The sequence below is a fragment of the Cervus elaphus genome, chromosome 5 (genome assembly GCF_910594005.1).
Source record: "Cervus elaphus chromosome 5, mCerEla1.1, whole genome shotgun sequence".
In the NCBI taxonomy this organism is placed as follows: Eukaryota; Metazoa; Chordata; class Mammalia; order Artiodactyla; family Cervidae; genus Cervus; species Cervus elaphus.
In genome coordinates this window covers 90,850,980-90,865,966 of record NC_057819.1, presented here as the reverse complement: position 1 = coordinate 90,865,966, position 14,987 = coordinate 90,850,980, and the positions used below count along the sequence as shown (strand labels likewise).

Below are 14,987 nucleotides of genomic sequence, written 5' to 3'. Positions count from 1 at the left end.
CTCAGGTTTGATCGCTGGGTCAGGAAGATCCCCTGGAGAAGGAAATGGCATCTGACTCCAGTATTCTTGCCTGGAGAATCCCATGGACAGAGGAACCTGGAAGGCTACAGTCCACAGGGTTTCAAAGAGTCAGACACAACTGAGTGACTTAGCACACACACACCGTCTTCTTGAGGCTTACACTTTAGAGGAAAGACGATCTCTGATTAAGTGTTAATTGAGCCAACAAGTGAAGAAATGGAGTTGTGCTAAGGAGAGGTACAAAGTTCTATTAAGTAGATTTGGTCTGGTTAAGAAAGGATTTGCTGAGGAAATGATGCCTGAACTGAAGGATGAGCAGGAGTTCATTGGGGAGGAGCAGTGGTCCATCCAGAGGGACCATCTAGGGTCCCTGTGACTGCAAGGAGCATGGTAAATACAGGAAGTTGAAGGAATGTCCCCGTGACTTGAGCACAGTGAGCAGAGCGTGAGATTATGCTGGAGAGGGGGTACCAGCCTGTGTGGGTAGACCTTTAGGACACATGAATGGATTTTGTCACTATGCTAAGAGCAATGAGAAGCAGTCAGAGGGTTTTAAACATGAATGAAACTTAAGCATTTGAATTTTGAAAGTTTAATCTGACTGCTGGATTAATTTGGCTGTTGTACAGAGAATGGGATGGAGGAGGGATTAGAATGGATACAGGAGTCCTGGTGAGAGATAATGGAAGTGTGGACTCAAGTATTGGAGAGGATGTATGAAAGATTTTAGGAGATACATTTATTTGTTTATTTTTTGCCACACCATGTGGCTTGTGGGTTTTATTCCCCCACCAGGGATTGAACCTGTGCCCTTGGCAGTGAAAGCGTGAAGTCCTAACTACTGGACCACCAGGGATTTCCCTAGGAGATAAATTTAAGAACCCTTTATGATTAATTGGGCTTCCCTGATAGCTCAGTTGGTAGATTCTGCCTGTGATGCAGGAAACCCTGGTTCGATTCCTGGATCGGGAAGATCCGCTAGAGAAGGGATCGGCTACCCACTCCAGTATTCTTGGGCTTCCCTGGTGGCTCAGCTGGTAAAGAATCCACCTGCAATCCTGGAGACCTGGGTTCTAATTAATTATGATTAATTAGACACAGGGGCTGGGAGTGGGAGAGTTGAAGGTGGAAAGATGACACCTAAGTTCTGATCTGGGCCAGTGGGTGGCACAATGGAAGAAGACCAGGTTTAGGGACATGAGTTGAGGTTATTTTTTCTTTTTTTTCCTGTTTCAGTTTTATTGAGGAATAATTGCCTATTGTTAAATGCACATATCTTAAGCACACAGTTCTGACAAGTATATTATATCCGGATATAGCATCTTTCTTTTACTCCCGATTGGTTTACTTTTTCTTCTTCTGTGTCCCGGCCACCAGAGGAAAAGGTTGTCACCATTCTGGTTGATGTTACCATCGGCTAGTTGATTTCTATTGCCATTGGTTATTTTTTGTCTGTTTCCAAACATCACATAAACATTATATGTTATTTTGTGCCTAAGTACACGTGCTTGGTACACAACATACACACACATATTTTTTAAAATCAACTTTATTCAGGTATAATATGCGTATATTCATATGTACCCCTATTAAGTAAGTAGTTTGAACTGTTACGAACATTCATGTAGGAGCTTGCCATGATACGTCAACACCACTGTCTTATAGTGTATTTTTTTTAAGTGTTTATAACCTTAGCTGTCCATTTCTCATATTTTCTTAAAAGCCAAGATGCATCTGAAAGGTCTCAGGATTGTGATGTGCAGTTTAAAGCAAAGCGTGACTTCCTCATGAGTGGGTTGCCAGATTTGTTGAAACGACAAATTGCAAAGAAAGCTGCTGCGTTAGATGTGTACAATGCAGTGAGTGCCAGTTTCCAGAGAGTCGTTCATGTTCAGCAAAAAGACGATGGTGAGTTTATTATTATGAGATATTTTTAAACATTAGTAAGCAATATGAAACTATGTGAGTTGGTTTTAGGTGAGACAAAGGTTCAGGTATAATTCTTATGTGGAGTTTAAAGTAGCTTTTTATCCTCTCTATTCCTGGGAAATCCCATCAACAGAGGAGCCTGGTGGGCTACAGTCCGTGGAGTCACAAAGAGTCAGACATGACTGAGCAACTAAACCAGCACCACCACATCCTCTCTGCTGCAGCCTTGGGCTGAGAAAGGGGGTGGGGCAGGAAAGCCGAACCGCTTACCCCTGATGCCAGGGGAGGGCAGGCATGTGTGTGGTGCTGAAGTGAATGCTGTCCAGAGAGGTGCTGTGTTCTTGAAATCTGAGCCTGTGTGTGAACAGATCATCTTTGAAGAGTTTCTTAGATGAACTCCATCCCTGTCTTTGTCCAGTCTGCAGCTCACTGTTTAAGAGAAGTCTGTTTGCCTCCTTGCTGTAACAGCTTGTGCTGTTTGGTACCACACAAGTCTCTTGTGAACCATCTCCTGGAGTCGGTAACAGGGAGCCGTGCTCCATTGTTCTAACTCTCTCTACCCTCACATGTACCGCACAAGAGAGCGAGATGTTTCCACAAGCCTTGTAGGATGGATCCTGATCTAATTCTCTGTGGATTCAAGTGCACTGGCAACCACAGTCTTACTTGAGCTATTTAGTTTTTATAATTACTGATCATATACAAAGCTTTCTATCTTTGCTTTGTTGTTGTTCCTGAAAAGTGTTAGTCACTTCAGTCATGTCTGATTCTTTGTGACCACATGGACTCCATCCATGGAATTCTGGCTCCTCTGTCCAAGGAATTCAGTTCCTTCTCCCGGGGATCTTCCCAACCCAGGGATCAAACTGGGGTCTCCTGCATGGCAGGCAGATTCTTTATTATCTGAGCCACCAGGGAAGCCCCCTATTGTTTCCACCTAGTGCTTTTTGTCAGGGCAAAAACAGTTATCTTCTTCTCAGCTGGCTTTGTGGTTTGGTTTGGTGTAGTCCCTCTCCTCATGAAATGTTCACTCTGATCTGTCCTCCTTTCTTTTCCTTTTATGTTTCTGACCTTGATGGTTTTTGAGTTTTATTTAGCCTGTCTTTTCTCTGTTGTGTGACGTTCCCAGTCAGCCTTTCTAATAATATTCTACGTTTCCTTTTCTCTCAGTTCTGCTACAGCCGTTCAGTGGATGAAACCTTTCTTGTTACTTTCACCAGCTCAGTGTTATAAAGCATTTTCTAATAGTATGTTCAACTATAGAGATTAGTTATACTTTTCCTTAGGATCATGCCCATCATCACCTAGTAACAGAATCTGGATTTCAGGATGCTAATTGCCCCTGAAATTTTTAACCTGAGCAGCAAGGTTGATTTAAAAAAATGAAAAATGTGCAAATATTTGCTTATTTTTAACAATTAGGAGGGAAGACTAGGTAATTTTTATTAATTGTATTTGTTACAGGTGAGGATTTTGTTCCTGTGTACTCCTTTGAATTTTGATACTTTTGTGTTAACTGTGTAGTTGTTGTTGGGTCTTTCTGTGTTTGTTGACTTGGCATTTGGTAAATGGATAAGAATGTGAAGAATGAAGGTAATTAACGATTTTTCTATTTTTCTTTAGGGTGCCATTTGTGGCGTTTGAAACCACCCACTTGTCCTCTCTTAACTAAACTTAAAGAACTAAATACTAAAGTAATAGATCTCTCAAAATGTGTTATGGCTCTTGGTGAATTTTCAACATTGAATTCAAATTCGAAAAGTAATAATTCCACTGTTGGGGTAAGTATGAGAGCACTCAACATTATAGGACGTTTCCTTCACATTTTTCAGAGGGAAAAAATTTTACATGTCTACTGTTGGAGCCTAAAGATCATCTCTTCCTAGAGTCCAATTTTAAAAAATAAATCCCAATTGAAATACAAATCTCTTTTAAATTCTCTGAGAGCTTTAAAAACATTTTAAGAGTTAATGATAGCCAGTTTCAAAAGAATATTAGATTATATAGCACATTTAGATACTTTGTCAGTCAGAATTATACTCTAATAAATGTATAAAATACAATTAGTTTAAAAAAGTGCAATAAAAATATGAACTAAGTCCTTCTAAAGCTGTGCAAATGCAGCTTTGCCGTCAAGGGTTGTATTTAGTGACTAAAGTTAACCCTACCCTGATGTAGACTTACAGACAGAAAATAACTGGTAATATTCTGATTAATATTATTAATGTGAGTTTTTAATTAATTAATTAATTCTATATTAATTAACATAGAATGTGAGTTTAATTGAACATTTGGTTTTTTATTGCAGTTTATGGGGAGAAGGAAAGATTTGACTGAAGAAGTAAGAAATCTTTTGTTGGAGGAAATTAGGTGGTCAAATCCCAGATTTCCTTTGAGGAAATACTTCTCTTTGCTTCTAAAAAAGCGAACTGAGCACCAGGTACTTTCTGAGTGTCACTGTAAACAAGGTTAGTGATAATTACTATCATTTCCATTAACATTTCACTTTTGAAAATGCTGAGGTTAGCTATTGACTCTTGGAAGTGGTCACCACTGAGAGAACTTTTCTTGTGGTTGACAGTGAGGTTTGTTCAACTAAAGTAAAGCATCTTTTGTGATGCGTTGTTGACCTCTGCTGGCTTCCAGAGTGGCCAACCCCAAAACAGCATTAATTATGTTAAAATACTAATAATTTATTTAAGGAAAGTCTTAGATGAGGTAGTTTTTATAGCCTGTACAAAAGGCAGTCTAAATAACAATATAGCAACTAGCTTTCAGCATGCAATGTTTGATTCTTGGCTTTTCATTTTATAGTAATAAGGCTATTGGATATTTTGAAGTGGTATTAAGATTACTGGGTAATAAAATTAGTTTTCTGTTGATTGGTAAACACATGCATTTCTATAATTTCCCAAATAGAAAGTCCACAACTTGAGCCCATTGTCAGCCGAAAAGAAACCAAAAGGAAACGAGTGGAAACGGAAAATCATAAATCCAAAAGAAGGAAACCAAATAACTATTTAGAAAGTCCAAGAAAGATAAATGGGAAACCAGAAGAACTTGACAAAAGAAACAACTCCAGCGGCATAAAGCTAGATTCTTCCAAAGGCTTGTTTCCTAAAACATCCAGGAAGAAACAAACAGCTCTGAGTACAAGGTGTAAAGTGGAAACAGCAACAGTAGAAGATCCTGATATTCTGATCATAGATGATGACAAAGAGTCTTCATCAGAAGTGTCCTCTATTCCAGGTAAATTAGATTCTTCTCTCCTTCTGGTCCTAGACGGTTTTTGTTTGTTTTTAACCTCTCATTTTCCTCCTCTTTTTTAATGTATGCTCATTGCAGCATTCAAACAAAATAAGATGTGGAAGCCTCACTGATTAGGGTCTTACAGATAAACCACATTTAACAGATTTCTGTTTGGCCGTTGATTTTTCTGTGCTTCCCCAAATACGTATGCCTTTTTGAAAATTTGGGATCACACTCTACCTATTATTTTACACCTCTTTCACTGATTTTTCTGACATTAGTCCAATTTGGTCATCTAGCATATCTGGAGTATTCTATTGAACTGATTAATTTATTCATTTAGAGTATGTTTTGATCATTGTACAGCCGGTCTCTGTCTTTTTTTTAAGTGAAGTATACTTGATTTACAATGTTATGTTAGTTTCAGGTATGCAGCAAAGTGAATCAGTTATACAAGTACGTACATGCATTCTTTCTTTTAGCTTTTTTCCCCATACGGGCCATTTCACAGTATTGAGTAGTGTTCTCTGTGCTACATAGCCGACCCTTACTAGTTATCTACTTTTTATATAGTAGTGTGTATATGTCAGTCCCACACTCCCAGTTTATCCCTCCCTCCATCTGTGATTCTGCTTCTGTTTTGTAAAAATGTTCATTTGTTCCCTTTTTTTAGATTCTGCATATAAGCAATATCACATGATATTTTTCTTTCTGTGTCTGACTTACTTCACTCAGTATGACAATCCTAGGTCTATCCATCTATAATTCTTTTAAACTATTTTCAAGCATTACTCTACTAAATGAACTACAGATTCCCTTTCCCCACAAATTCCATGGGCATTTTGATTTTGCATTAGTTTGTAGGTTAACTTGAAGGGAACTGGTATCTTTCCAACGTTGTCTTCTCCGTCAGGAGTGTAGCCTCTCTCCATTTACTCAGGCAGACCTTATAGAATGTTCTAATGTATCCTTTTCGGAGAAGGCAGTGGCACCCCACTCCACTACTCTTGCCTGGAAAATCCCATGGACGGAGGAGCCTGGTAGGCTGCAGTCTATGGGGTCGCACAGAGTTGGACACGACTAAAGCGACTTAGCAGCAGCAGCAGCAATGTATCCTTTTAGTGGTCAAGAAGAGGCTTCATGAAAAGTATGCTACATTTGTCCTTTAGATCATTTCTTATAGTACAAATTATTTTTCATAATTTGCATTTCTTAAAGAAAGGCAATGCCAAAAAATGCTCAAACTGCCACACAATTGTGCTCATCTCACACGCTAGTAAAGTAATGCTTAAAATTCTCCAAGCCAGGCTTCAGCAATACATGAACCATGAACTTCCAGATGGTCAAGCTGGTTTTAGAAAAGGCAGAGGAACCAGAGATCAAATTGCCAACATCTGATGGATCATCAAAAAAGCAAGAGAGTTCCAGAAAAACATCTATTTCTGCTTTATTGACTATGCCAAAGCCTTTGGCTGTGTGGATCACAATAAACTGAAAAATTCTGAAAGAGATGGGAATACCAGACCACCTGACCTGCCTCTTGAGAAATCTGTATGCAGGTCAGGAAGCAACAGTTGGAACTGAACATGGAACAACAGACTGGTTCCAAATAGGAAAAGGAGTACGTCAAGGCTATATATTGTCACCCTGCTTATTTAACTTATATGCAGAGTACATCATGAGAAACGCTGGGCTGGAGGAAGCACAGGCTGGAATCAAGATTGCTGGGAGAAATATCAGTAACCTCAGATATGCAGATGACACCACCCTGGTGGCAGAAAGTGAAGAAGAACTAAAGAGCCTCTTGATGAAAGTGAAAGAGGAGAGTGAAAAAGTTGACTTAAAGCTCAACATTCAGAAAACTAAGATCATGGCATCTGGTCCCATCACTTCATGGGAAATAGATGGGGAAACAGTGGCTGACTTTGTTTTTCTGGGCTCCAAAATCACTGCAGATGGTGACTGCAGCCATGAAATTAAAAGACCCTTACTCCTTGGAAGAAAAGTTAGGACCAACCTAGACAGCAGAGACGTTACTTTGTCAACAAAGATCTGTCTAGTCAAGGCTTTTCCAGTGGTCATGTATGGATGTGAGAGTTGGACTGTAAAGAAAGCTGAGCACTGAAGAATTGATGCTTTTGAACTGTGTTGTTGAAGAAGACTCTTGAGAGTCCCTTGGACTGCAAGGAGATCCAACCAGTCCATCCTAAAGGAGATCAGTCCTGGGTGTTCATTGGAAAGACTGATTTTGAAGCTGAAACTCCAATACTTTGGCCACCTGATGCGAAGAGCTGACACATCGGAAAAGACCCTGATGCTGGGAAAGATTGAGGGCAGGAGGAGAAGGGGACGACAGAGGATGAAATGGTTGGATGGCATCACTGACTCGATGGACATGGGTTTGGGTGGACTCCGGGAGTTGGTGATGGACAGGGAGACCTGATGTGCTGCAGTTCATGGGGTTGCAAAGAGTCGGACACGACTGAGCGACTGAACTGAACTGAGTGCTTTGAGTAACATTTTTAATGTATACTTTTAAATCTTACAGTCATAAGACTTGTTTTTTGTTTGCTTGTTTACAGTCATAAGACTTTATGGTGGTTAGCGTTAAGGGGAACAGTTTTGATGAGAAGAATTTTCAGTGTAATGTTAAGTTTTTAAAATTGCCTTTTTTGGCAGTTTATAAACATTTCTACAAATACTTATTGTTACATGAAACAATAATGCAAATGTATAAGAATATATGTTTATGTCAAGGAACAAAATACTTCAATACATATTTTTTTCTTTAGATTCTGGAATTGAAGACATGCTTTGGACGGAAAAGTATCAACCTCAGAACTCCAGTGAACTCATAGGCAATGAGCTAGCTATAAAAAAGTTACATAGGTTGGTAAAATTTATAAAGGAATTGAGAAATAGTTTATGAATCTGGTTTTACTATTTATTTATACTGAAATCTAGACATTATGGGCTTCCCCAGTGGCTCAGATGGTAAAGAATCTGCCTACAATGGAGGAGACTCAGGTTTGATCCCTGAGTCGGGAAGATCCCCTGGAGAAGGGAGTGGCTACCCACTCCAGTATTCTTGCCTGGAGAATCCATGGACAGAGGAGCCTGGCAGGCTATTGTCCATGGGATCGCAGAGTCAGACACGAGTGAACGACTAACACAACACTAGAAATTATAAAGTTATAGATCACAAGGTAAAATCTTAAAAAATAACAATCCAAAGTGAAAAGTAAATGTACCTCTTCTCTCCTGTTTCTATTCCTTACTATTAAAGATGTCTTTTAAAACTTTCCAGAAAAAAATTAATGCATATATTTGCTCTTCATAACAGATAGGATCATATTACTACTAACTCAGGTCATAATCCTTTGTCTTCAATTCCCACCTCCAAAGAGTTCTGGAAATTGAAAGTTTATTAACTTTATTATATACATAATATTTATTATGACCTTCCCTGGTGGCTTAGAGGTAAAGAATGCCTGCAGCGCAGGCGATGCGGGTTTGATCCCTGGGTCAGGAAGATCCCCTGGAAAAGGAGAAGGCAACCCACTCTAGTATTCTTGCCTGGACAATCCCATGAACAGAGGAGCCTGGAAGGCTACTGTCCATGGAGTTGAAGAGTCGGACATGACTTTAGCGACTAAACGATGACAAAAGTTCATTATAGTTTTTATCGGTCCCAACCAGAAATATTCAGTGATTATAGATGTACTGCCACAGACCCACTAAAGGTATTATGTTACATGTAGTATTTGTTCCAAATTACATTTCTAGTATCTAAAAGATCCTGAATTCTAAAACTCACCTGGCCCAAAGGATTTCATATAAGGACTTGGGAGCCATAATAATAAACACTTTGAGATTGGCATTGTTCTAAGTACTTGATAGTTCTTAGCTCATTTGATCCTTAGAATGATCCTATGAGGATAAATACTGTTCCTCAGGAAGAATGAGTCCTAGAGAGGTTGAGTTATTTGTACGAGGTCACACATCTAAAAGTAGTGGAGCTCAATTTAAACTCAGGTGGTCTAGCTCTAGACGAGAATTTAATCTTTCTACTCATAGCGTCGTGTATGAGACATCTTTCAAGTCATTGTACAGTCTGTTCCATTTCTAAGTTTCCCTGTACTGGTTTCTTATGTGAGCATACCATGAGGTACCTTTTTCCTACTGATGCACTTTCAAGTTTTTCCTTTTGGAGGCTAATTTAAACAGTGTCATAGTGCATATCCTTGCACATATAGTCTTGAGTATTTAGGCAAAATTACTTCATTTTAAAATGTTAATGCCAGTGTAAAATTATTTTACTATATAATTGATTCAGAAGCATCATGGAATTCTTAAAATATATTGATATACCATATCTTCCCCCAACAACCATTTAACTTACTGTCTAAAAGCTATCTATATTCTGTGACTTATTTTTATTAACATACATTTTCTTTTGATAGTTGGTTGAAAGACTGGAAAAGAAGAGCTGAATTGGAAGAAGGACAGAATTTGAAGGGAAAAAGAGATGAGAAACAGGAAGGTATTTTGAGTCATTTTTTTTCCCATTTCGCTGAACATTTTTAGAATTAGATTAGCTAATCACTCTTGTGAGGCTTCTTATTTGGTATCTTATGTTTGGTTTTCTCGTTTTCGTACATTGAATTGCCAACATTTATCTGCAGGAAGATGTGGGATTTGGTCACTGGGTTTGGTGAGATAGAACTGCTGCCCATGCAATTGATTTATGTGTGTTTGAATGATTTTCAGATTCGTTGGATAGCAGAGACTTCAAAGGTAGTTCAGATGACGAAGAAGAAAATCGCCTTTGTAATACCGTTCTTATAACAGGGCCAACAGGAGTGGGGAAGACCGCTGCTGTATATGCTTGTGCCCAAGAACTTGGTTTTAAGGTTAGTTGACAGCTCTAGTGGATGAATACTAATGTAATGAAATGAAAAGAAATATAAACCATTCTGCCCCTTTTCATGTATTCTTCTTCTAGATATTTGAAGTGAATGCCTCTTCTCAGCGCAGTGGTAGACAAATTCTGTCTCAGCTGAAGGAAGCTACTCAGTCTCATCAAGTAGACAAGCAAGGTGTCAACTCACAGAAACCCTGCTTTTTTAATAGCTACAACATTGGCAAGTCACCAAGTAAGTGAATTATTTTCTTCAAATCACAGCCTTTAAGAAATGAAAATCTAAGAAAAGAATTTTAATAATCGATATTTTGCCATATTTTATCTCTTTCTACATATATATGTGCCTTTCAAATTTTTCTCGGGTTTTATGTTTTAAAACAAATCTCAGGACCATCACATAATTTTACTCATGTGTATATATATACTTTAGTATTTAGCTCTAACTGATAAGGACTTTTTAAAAGCATAATTGCAATGTCATAACCAGACTAACAAAGTTAACCACATACCTTAATTTGATCTGATATGTAGTCTGATTTCAGTTTTCTGTTGTTTCAAATGGTTTGTTCAAATCAGGATTCAAACAAAGTCCACACCTTAGATTAATGTCTCTTTTTTTTTTTGTATTAATGTCTCTTAAGTGCCTTTTCATCTCTCTTAACAACTCCCTCACTCTTTCTCTTCATGTTATTTGTTGAAGAACATGGGACATTGGTCATAAAATGTTTCACATTCTGGATTTGGCTGACTATATCTACATGGTATCAGTTAACACATTCCTCTTCCTTGTATTTCTTATAAACTGGCAGTTAGATCTGTGGGCTTGATTAGATTCCTTTCCGTTTTGGTGCTAGTATACATTCACAGATGGGGCTGCGCTTCCTGCAGTGTCATAGCAAGAGATACATAACAACTGGTTATCCCACTTTTAGTGATACTAAGATATTTTTTATTTTAAGATTATACCTCTTCCCTTGTGATGTTAAAATGCCTGATTTTTATGACATGACAGTGATACCTATGGTAATTTTTTTCAAAGCTCAAAATTTCCACTGTTTTTTAAACACCTATGATACACAAGAAATATAAGATCTCTGAAGGTGAGGGTATAGAAAAAGAATAGGACACAGTCATAGATATGTGCACGTATACTGGTATGTAAAGAAGATTCTGCTCTGAGTCCATGTGATAATAACTAGTGCATGTAAAGGCTGAATTGGGGTACAAGCTCTGGGATAAATGCCAGGCTGCTGTCAGGCTTCTGAAAGGTGGACATCAGCCATCTGTTTTTAACTTTGTATCCATCTTTCATATCTAGAAAAACATATCACTTGCTTGTAGTATCATTTACTGTGGGCTAAATCAAAGTTGGACTAGAAGACCTGTAATGTGCTCAGTGTACACCAATATCATTTTTCCTCCAGCCTTTAGTTGTGGCATGTGAACTCTTAGTTGCAGTACGTGGGATCTAGTTCCCTGACCTGGGATTGAACCCAGGCCCCCTGCATTGGGAGGGTGGAGTCTTAACCACTGGATGACCAAGGAAGTGCCCCTCTAGCTTCTTCTGACCTCTAGACAGAGTGAATGACGGGATTGTGAACATTATTTACTTCAAAAATGGAGAAGAGTATCTTTTCCAAATGACTGACTTTATCTTCTCTACTGATAGGCTAACAATACAGTAATATTTGAGTGTAAAGAGTATTGACTATAAGAATGAAAAAATTTTTATATATTTGCTTTTTAACTAGTATGAGTAGAAATATACTGTGGATAACTCAGTCTTGACATCTGTTTAATATTTAGAATATTTGTTTTTAAGTGCAGTTTGTTTTTGGCAGAAAAATTATGCTCCCCCAAGAAGGTTGTTACATCACCAAGAAAACTTCCTCCGCCATCACCACAAAGTAATGGACCAAAGCGAACACTTCCACCTAAAACTTTGGCAAATTATTTTAAAGTGTCTTCTAAGCCAAAAAATAATGAACAAATAGGAGCACTTCCAGAAAATAATAAAGGTAAGACACTAAATTGACAAAGAACCCCAATACATAAAAATTTGATCATATTTCAAAAAAAAAAAAAAAATGAGAAAAAAAAAAATTTGATCATATTTCATGAGTTCCTATTGTAATTTATTAAACCTCTGAAGGTCCTACTTGTAGCAGTCTTGATACTTTGTTTCAGTTTTGATAGGGGATTTCAGTTTAAACTTATTCTGTGGAAATAGCCAATGTTCAATCAAAAGTTGATTTGAAAGAAGATGGGGTACATATATACAATGAATATTATTCATCCCACTAAGAGAAACAAAATGGGGTTATTTGTAGAGACCTGAATGAACCTGGAGTCTCTCGTACAGAGTGAAGTAAGTTAGAAAAACAAATATCGTACATTAACGCATGTACGTGGAATCTAGAAAAGTGGTACAGATGAACCTGCTTCCAAGGCAGAAATGGAGACACAGACATAAAGAGGAAACATGTGAACCCGGCAGGGGAAGGGGAGGGTGGGATGAGCTGTGAGATCAGGATTTGCATACACATCCTACCGTGTGTAACATAGACAGACAGTGGGAAGCCGCTCTACAGCGCAGGGCGCTCAGCTCCTAGACGAGCAGGCTGGGGTGTGGGGTGGAGGGAGGCCCAAGGGGGAGGGGATATGTGCGTACATATCGCTCATTCACTTCACTCTACAGCAGAAACTACATTGTAAAGCAGTTATATTCTAATAAAAAAGTTGATTTTATATAAAATATTTTATATGCAGGAATCAAAAATTCTTTTGAACAGAAACAAATTATTCAGACGAAATCTACAAACACAACTAATTCAAATGTCAAAGAGTTTGGGGCTGAGGAACCCAACAGGAAAAATGCAACATCCCTCATTCTTTTTGAGGAGGTAGGTTTACAGAGGTATACATTTGTGATATCTCCTGATAAAAGCTTATTCTAGAGGTTACTGTATATTTTACTCTGACGATCTGTAGAACAGCCAAGAAAGTCAGGAATAACTGTATCTATGACCCGGGTTCAATCCCTGGGTTGGGAGGATCCCCTGGAGAAGAGAATGGCAATCCACTCAAGTATTGTGGCCTAGAGAATCCCGTGGACAGAAGAGCCTGGCGGGCTACAGTCCATGGGGTTGCAAAGAGTCGGGCACGACTGAGTGACTAACACTCATTTCACATTAAAGTGAATGAAACTGTCAACCATAGAAGAATTTTTCAGGAACATGATTCATGCAATTCGATTACTGTTTAGAGTTTGTAGAATTATACTGTCCCATACTTATCCAATTATATTAATAGGTGACTGTATGTCTTTGGTTTTAATATTTGATAATTTCTTTACTCTTTTAATAGTGTAAGATATTGTAAGTGCTCAGCGTGGTGTGAAGTCACACGGTTTACAAATTCATAAATTTTGTCTCTGACATATAGTGTATCTACTGTGTATACATAACTGATATTCAAGTAAGTGTATTGTTACTCACTATGTCAATATCCTAATAACCATTTTGTTCTTAGGTTGATGTCATTTTTGAAGAAGATGCTGGATTTTTGAATGCAGTCAAAACATTCATGGCAACCACGAAGAGACCTGTAATCCTCACGACAAGTGGTAGGTAACCAGTGATTTTACAATTAATTACTTTCAGTTAAAATATTTGGGGAAAGCTTCTAATTTTGGTTAGATATGTTGCTTTAGAAGTCTGCTGGCAAATTAAATTGGTTGTTTTTTTCCTAAAGTGAGGAGACTTTCTAGATCATTTTTATTAATCAACTAAGAATTATTCAGATTTGCAATTGATTTGTAGCCTTGAGTAATTATAAAACTTAATATATTAACTTGCAAATAGCAATGACTTTAAAAAATGAGTACTACTTTGAATTACTGTGTTGGGGTGTTAGACATTTAGGATGCCAACAACAGCCTACACAGATAGAGAAATTTATGGACAAGCTGGTGAAGGGGTTTGGGGAAGGAAAATAACAAATCTTTCTCTTTATGTCTTCCTCATACCTATAATTAGGTTACCAAACCTCATTTACTGGTCAGGATTTTTTATGGAACCTAACTTTTCTGCAGTTTCTTAATGTTGAACTTGGCCATTCCTTAGCCCCTGATAATGTTTCTTATGGATTAATTGCATATTTTAGCTGAAGTCAGCCATCATCAGCCTTACAGAATTGGTCCCCTTTTCTTCATAATTAGAATTTGGTTTTTAATTTTAAAATTTCATACAATATTTTTCATTATATATATTGTATTATAATATTTTCAATATTTGTTATTGCAGATATTCAGAATGTCTCTACTATGGATTTTTGTAGGAAAATGTGTTTGTGTTAGACTCAAACTAGAAATTAGAAATTAATGGCCCATTTAATAGTTAATGATTGTACTCTAAAAATATCGATAAAATCATATTAATCACAAGTGACTTGGTAGTTTAAAAGGTCAAGGTAGAAATTTAGTTCCTTAATGATTTATAATTTGTATGATGTTTTCATTACTGATGAAATATAGGATACTTTCATAAAAAACATATGACTAGAGAAAGTACCTTAGTGGTTTTAATGTTTAAAAATATGTTTTTTCACTATAGATCCAACATTTAGTTTAATGTTTGATGGCTGCTTTGAAGAAATTAATTTTAATACTCCTTCACTGGTAAGCTTTGAATTTGGATGATCATAAATTATATATCACAATTACATAACAAGTAATTTATTATAATATTTAGCTATATTTTGACTATTAAGGGGTATGTTAACATTTTTGAGTTTTAGGAGACTTCTAATTTTTTTGTTTTAACTTAAAAATTTTTTTTTCAAAATTTGAATATTCAAATTTTTG

The 14,987-nt window shown here is 37.4% G+C and overlaps 1 protein-coding gene across 2 annotated transcripts in view; it reads left to right on the top strand.

Annotated features, from left to right (window-relative positions):
* The window catches only part of ATAD5 (ATPase family AAA domain containing 5), a 34,822-nt gene that overhangs the window by 12,170 nt on the left and 7,665 nt on the right, over nt 1–14,987 (top strand). For both annotated transcript variants that reach the window (XM_043903104.1, XM_043903103.1), the window contains exons 7-18: nt 1,745–1,929; nt 3,574–3,731; nt 4,259–4,418; nt 4,870–5,199; nt 7,992–8,088; nt 9,663–9,742; nt 9,970–10,112; nt 10,205–10,355; nt 11,965–12,141; nt 12,893–13,026; nt 13,655–13,748; nt 14,737–14,801. In XM_043903104.1, the coding sequence (XP_043759039.1) occupies nt 1,745–1,929; nt 3,574–3,731; nt 4,259–4,418; nt 4,870–5,199; nt 7,992–8,088; nt 9,663–9,742; nt 9,970–10,112; nt 10,205–10,355; nt 11,965–12,141; nt 12,893–13,026; nt 13,655–13,748; nt 14,737–14,801 (1,774 nt within the window). The remainder of the gene's footprint in view (nt 1–1,744; nt 1,930–3,573; nt 3,732–4,258; nt 4,419–4,869; nt 5,200–7,991; nt 8,089–9,662; nt 9,743–9,969; nt 10,113–10,204; nt 10,356–11,964; nt 12,142–12,892; nt 13,027–13,654; nt 13,749–14,736; nt 14,802–14,987) is intronic.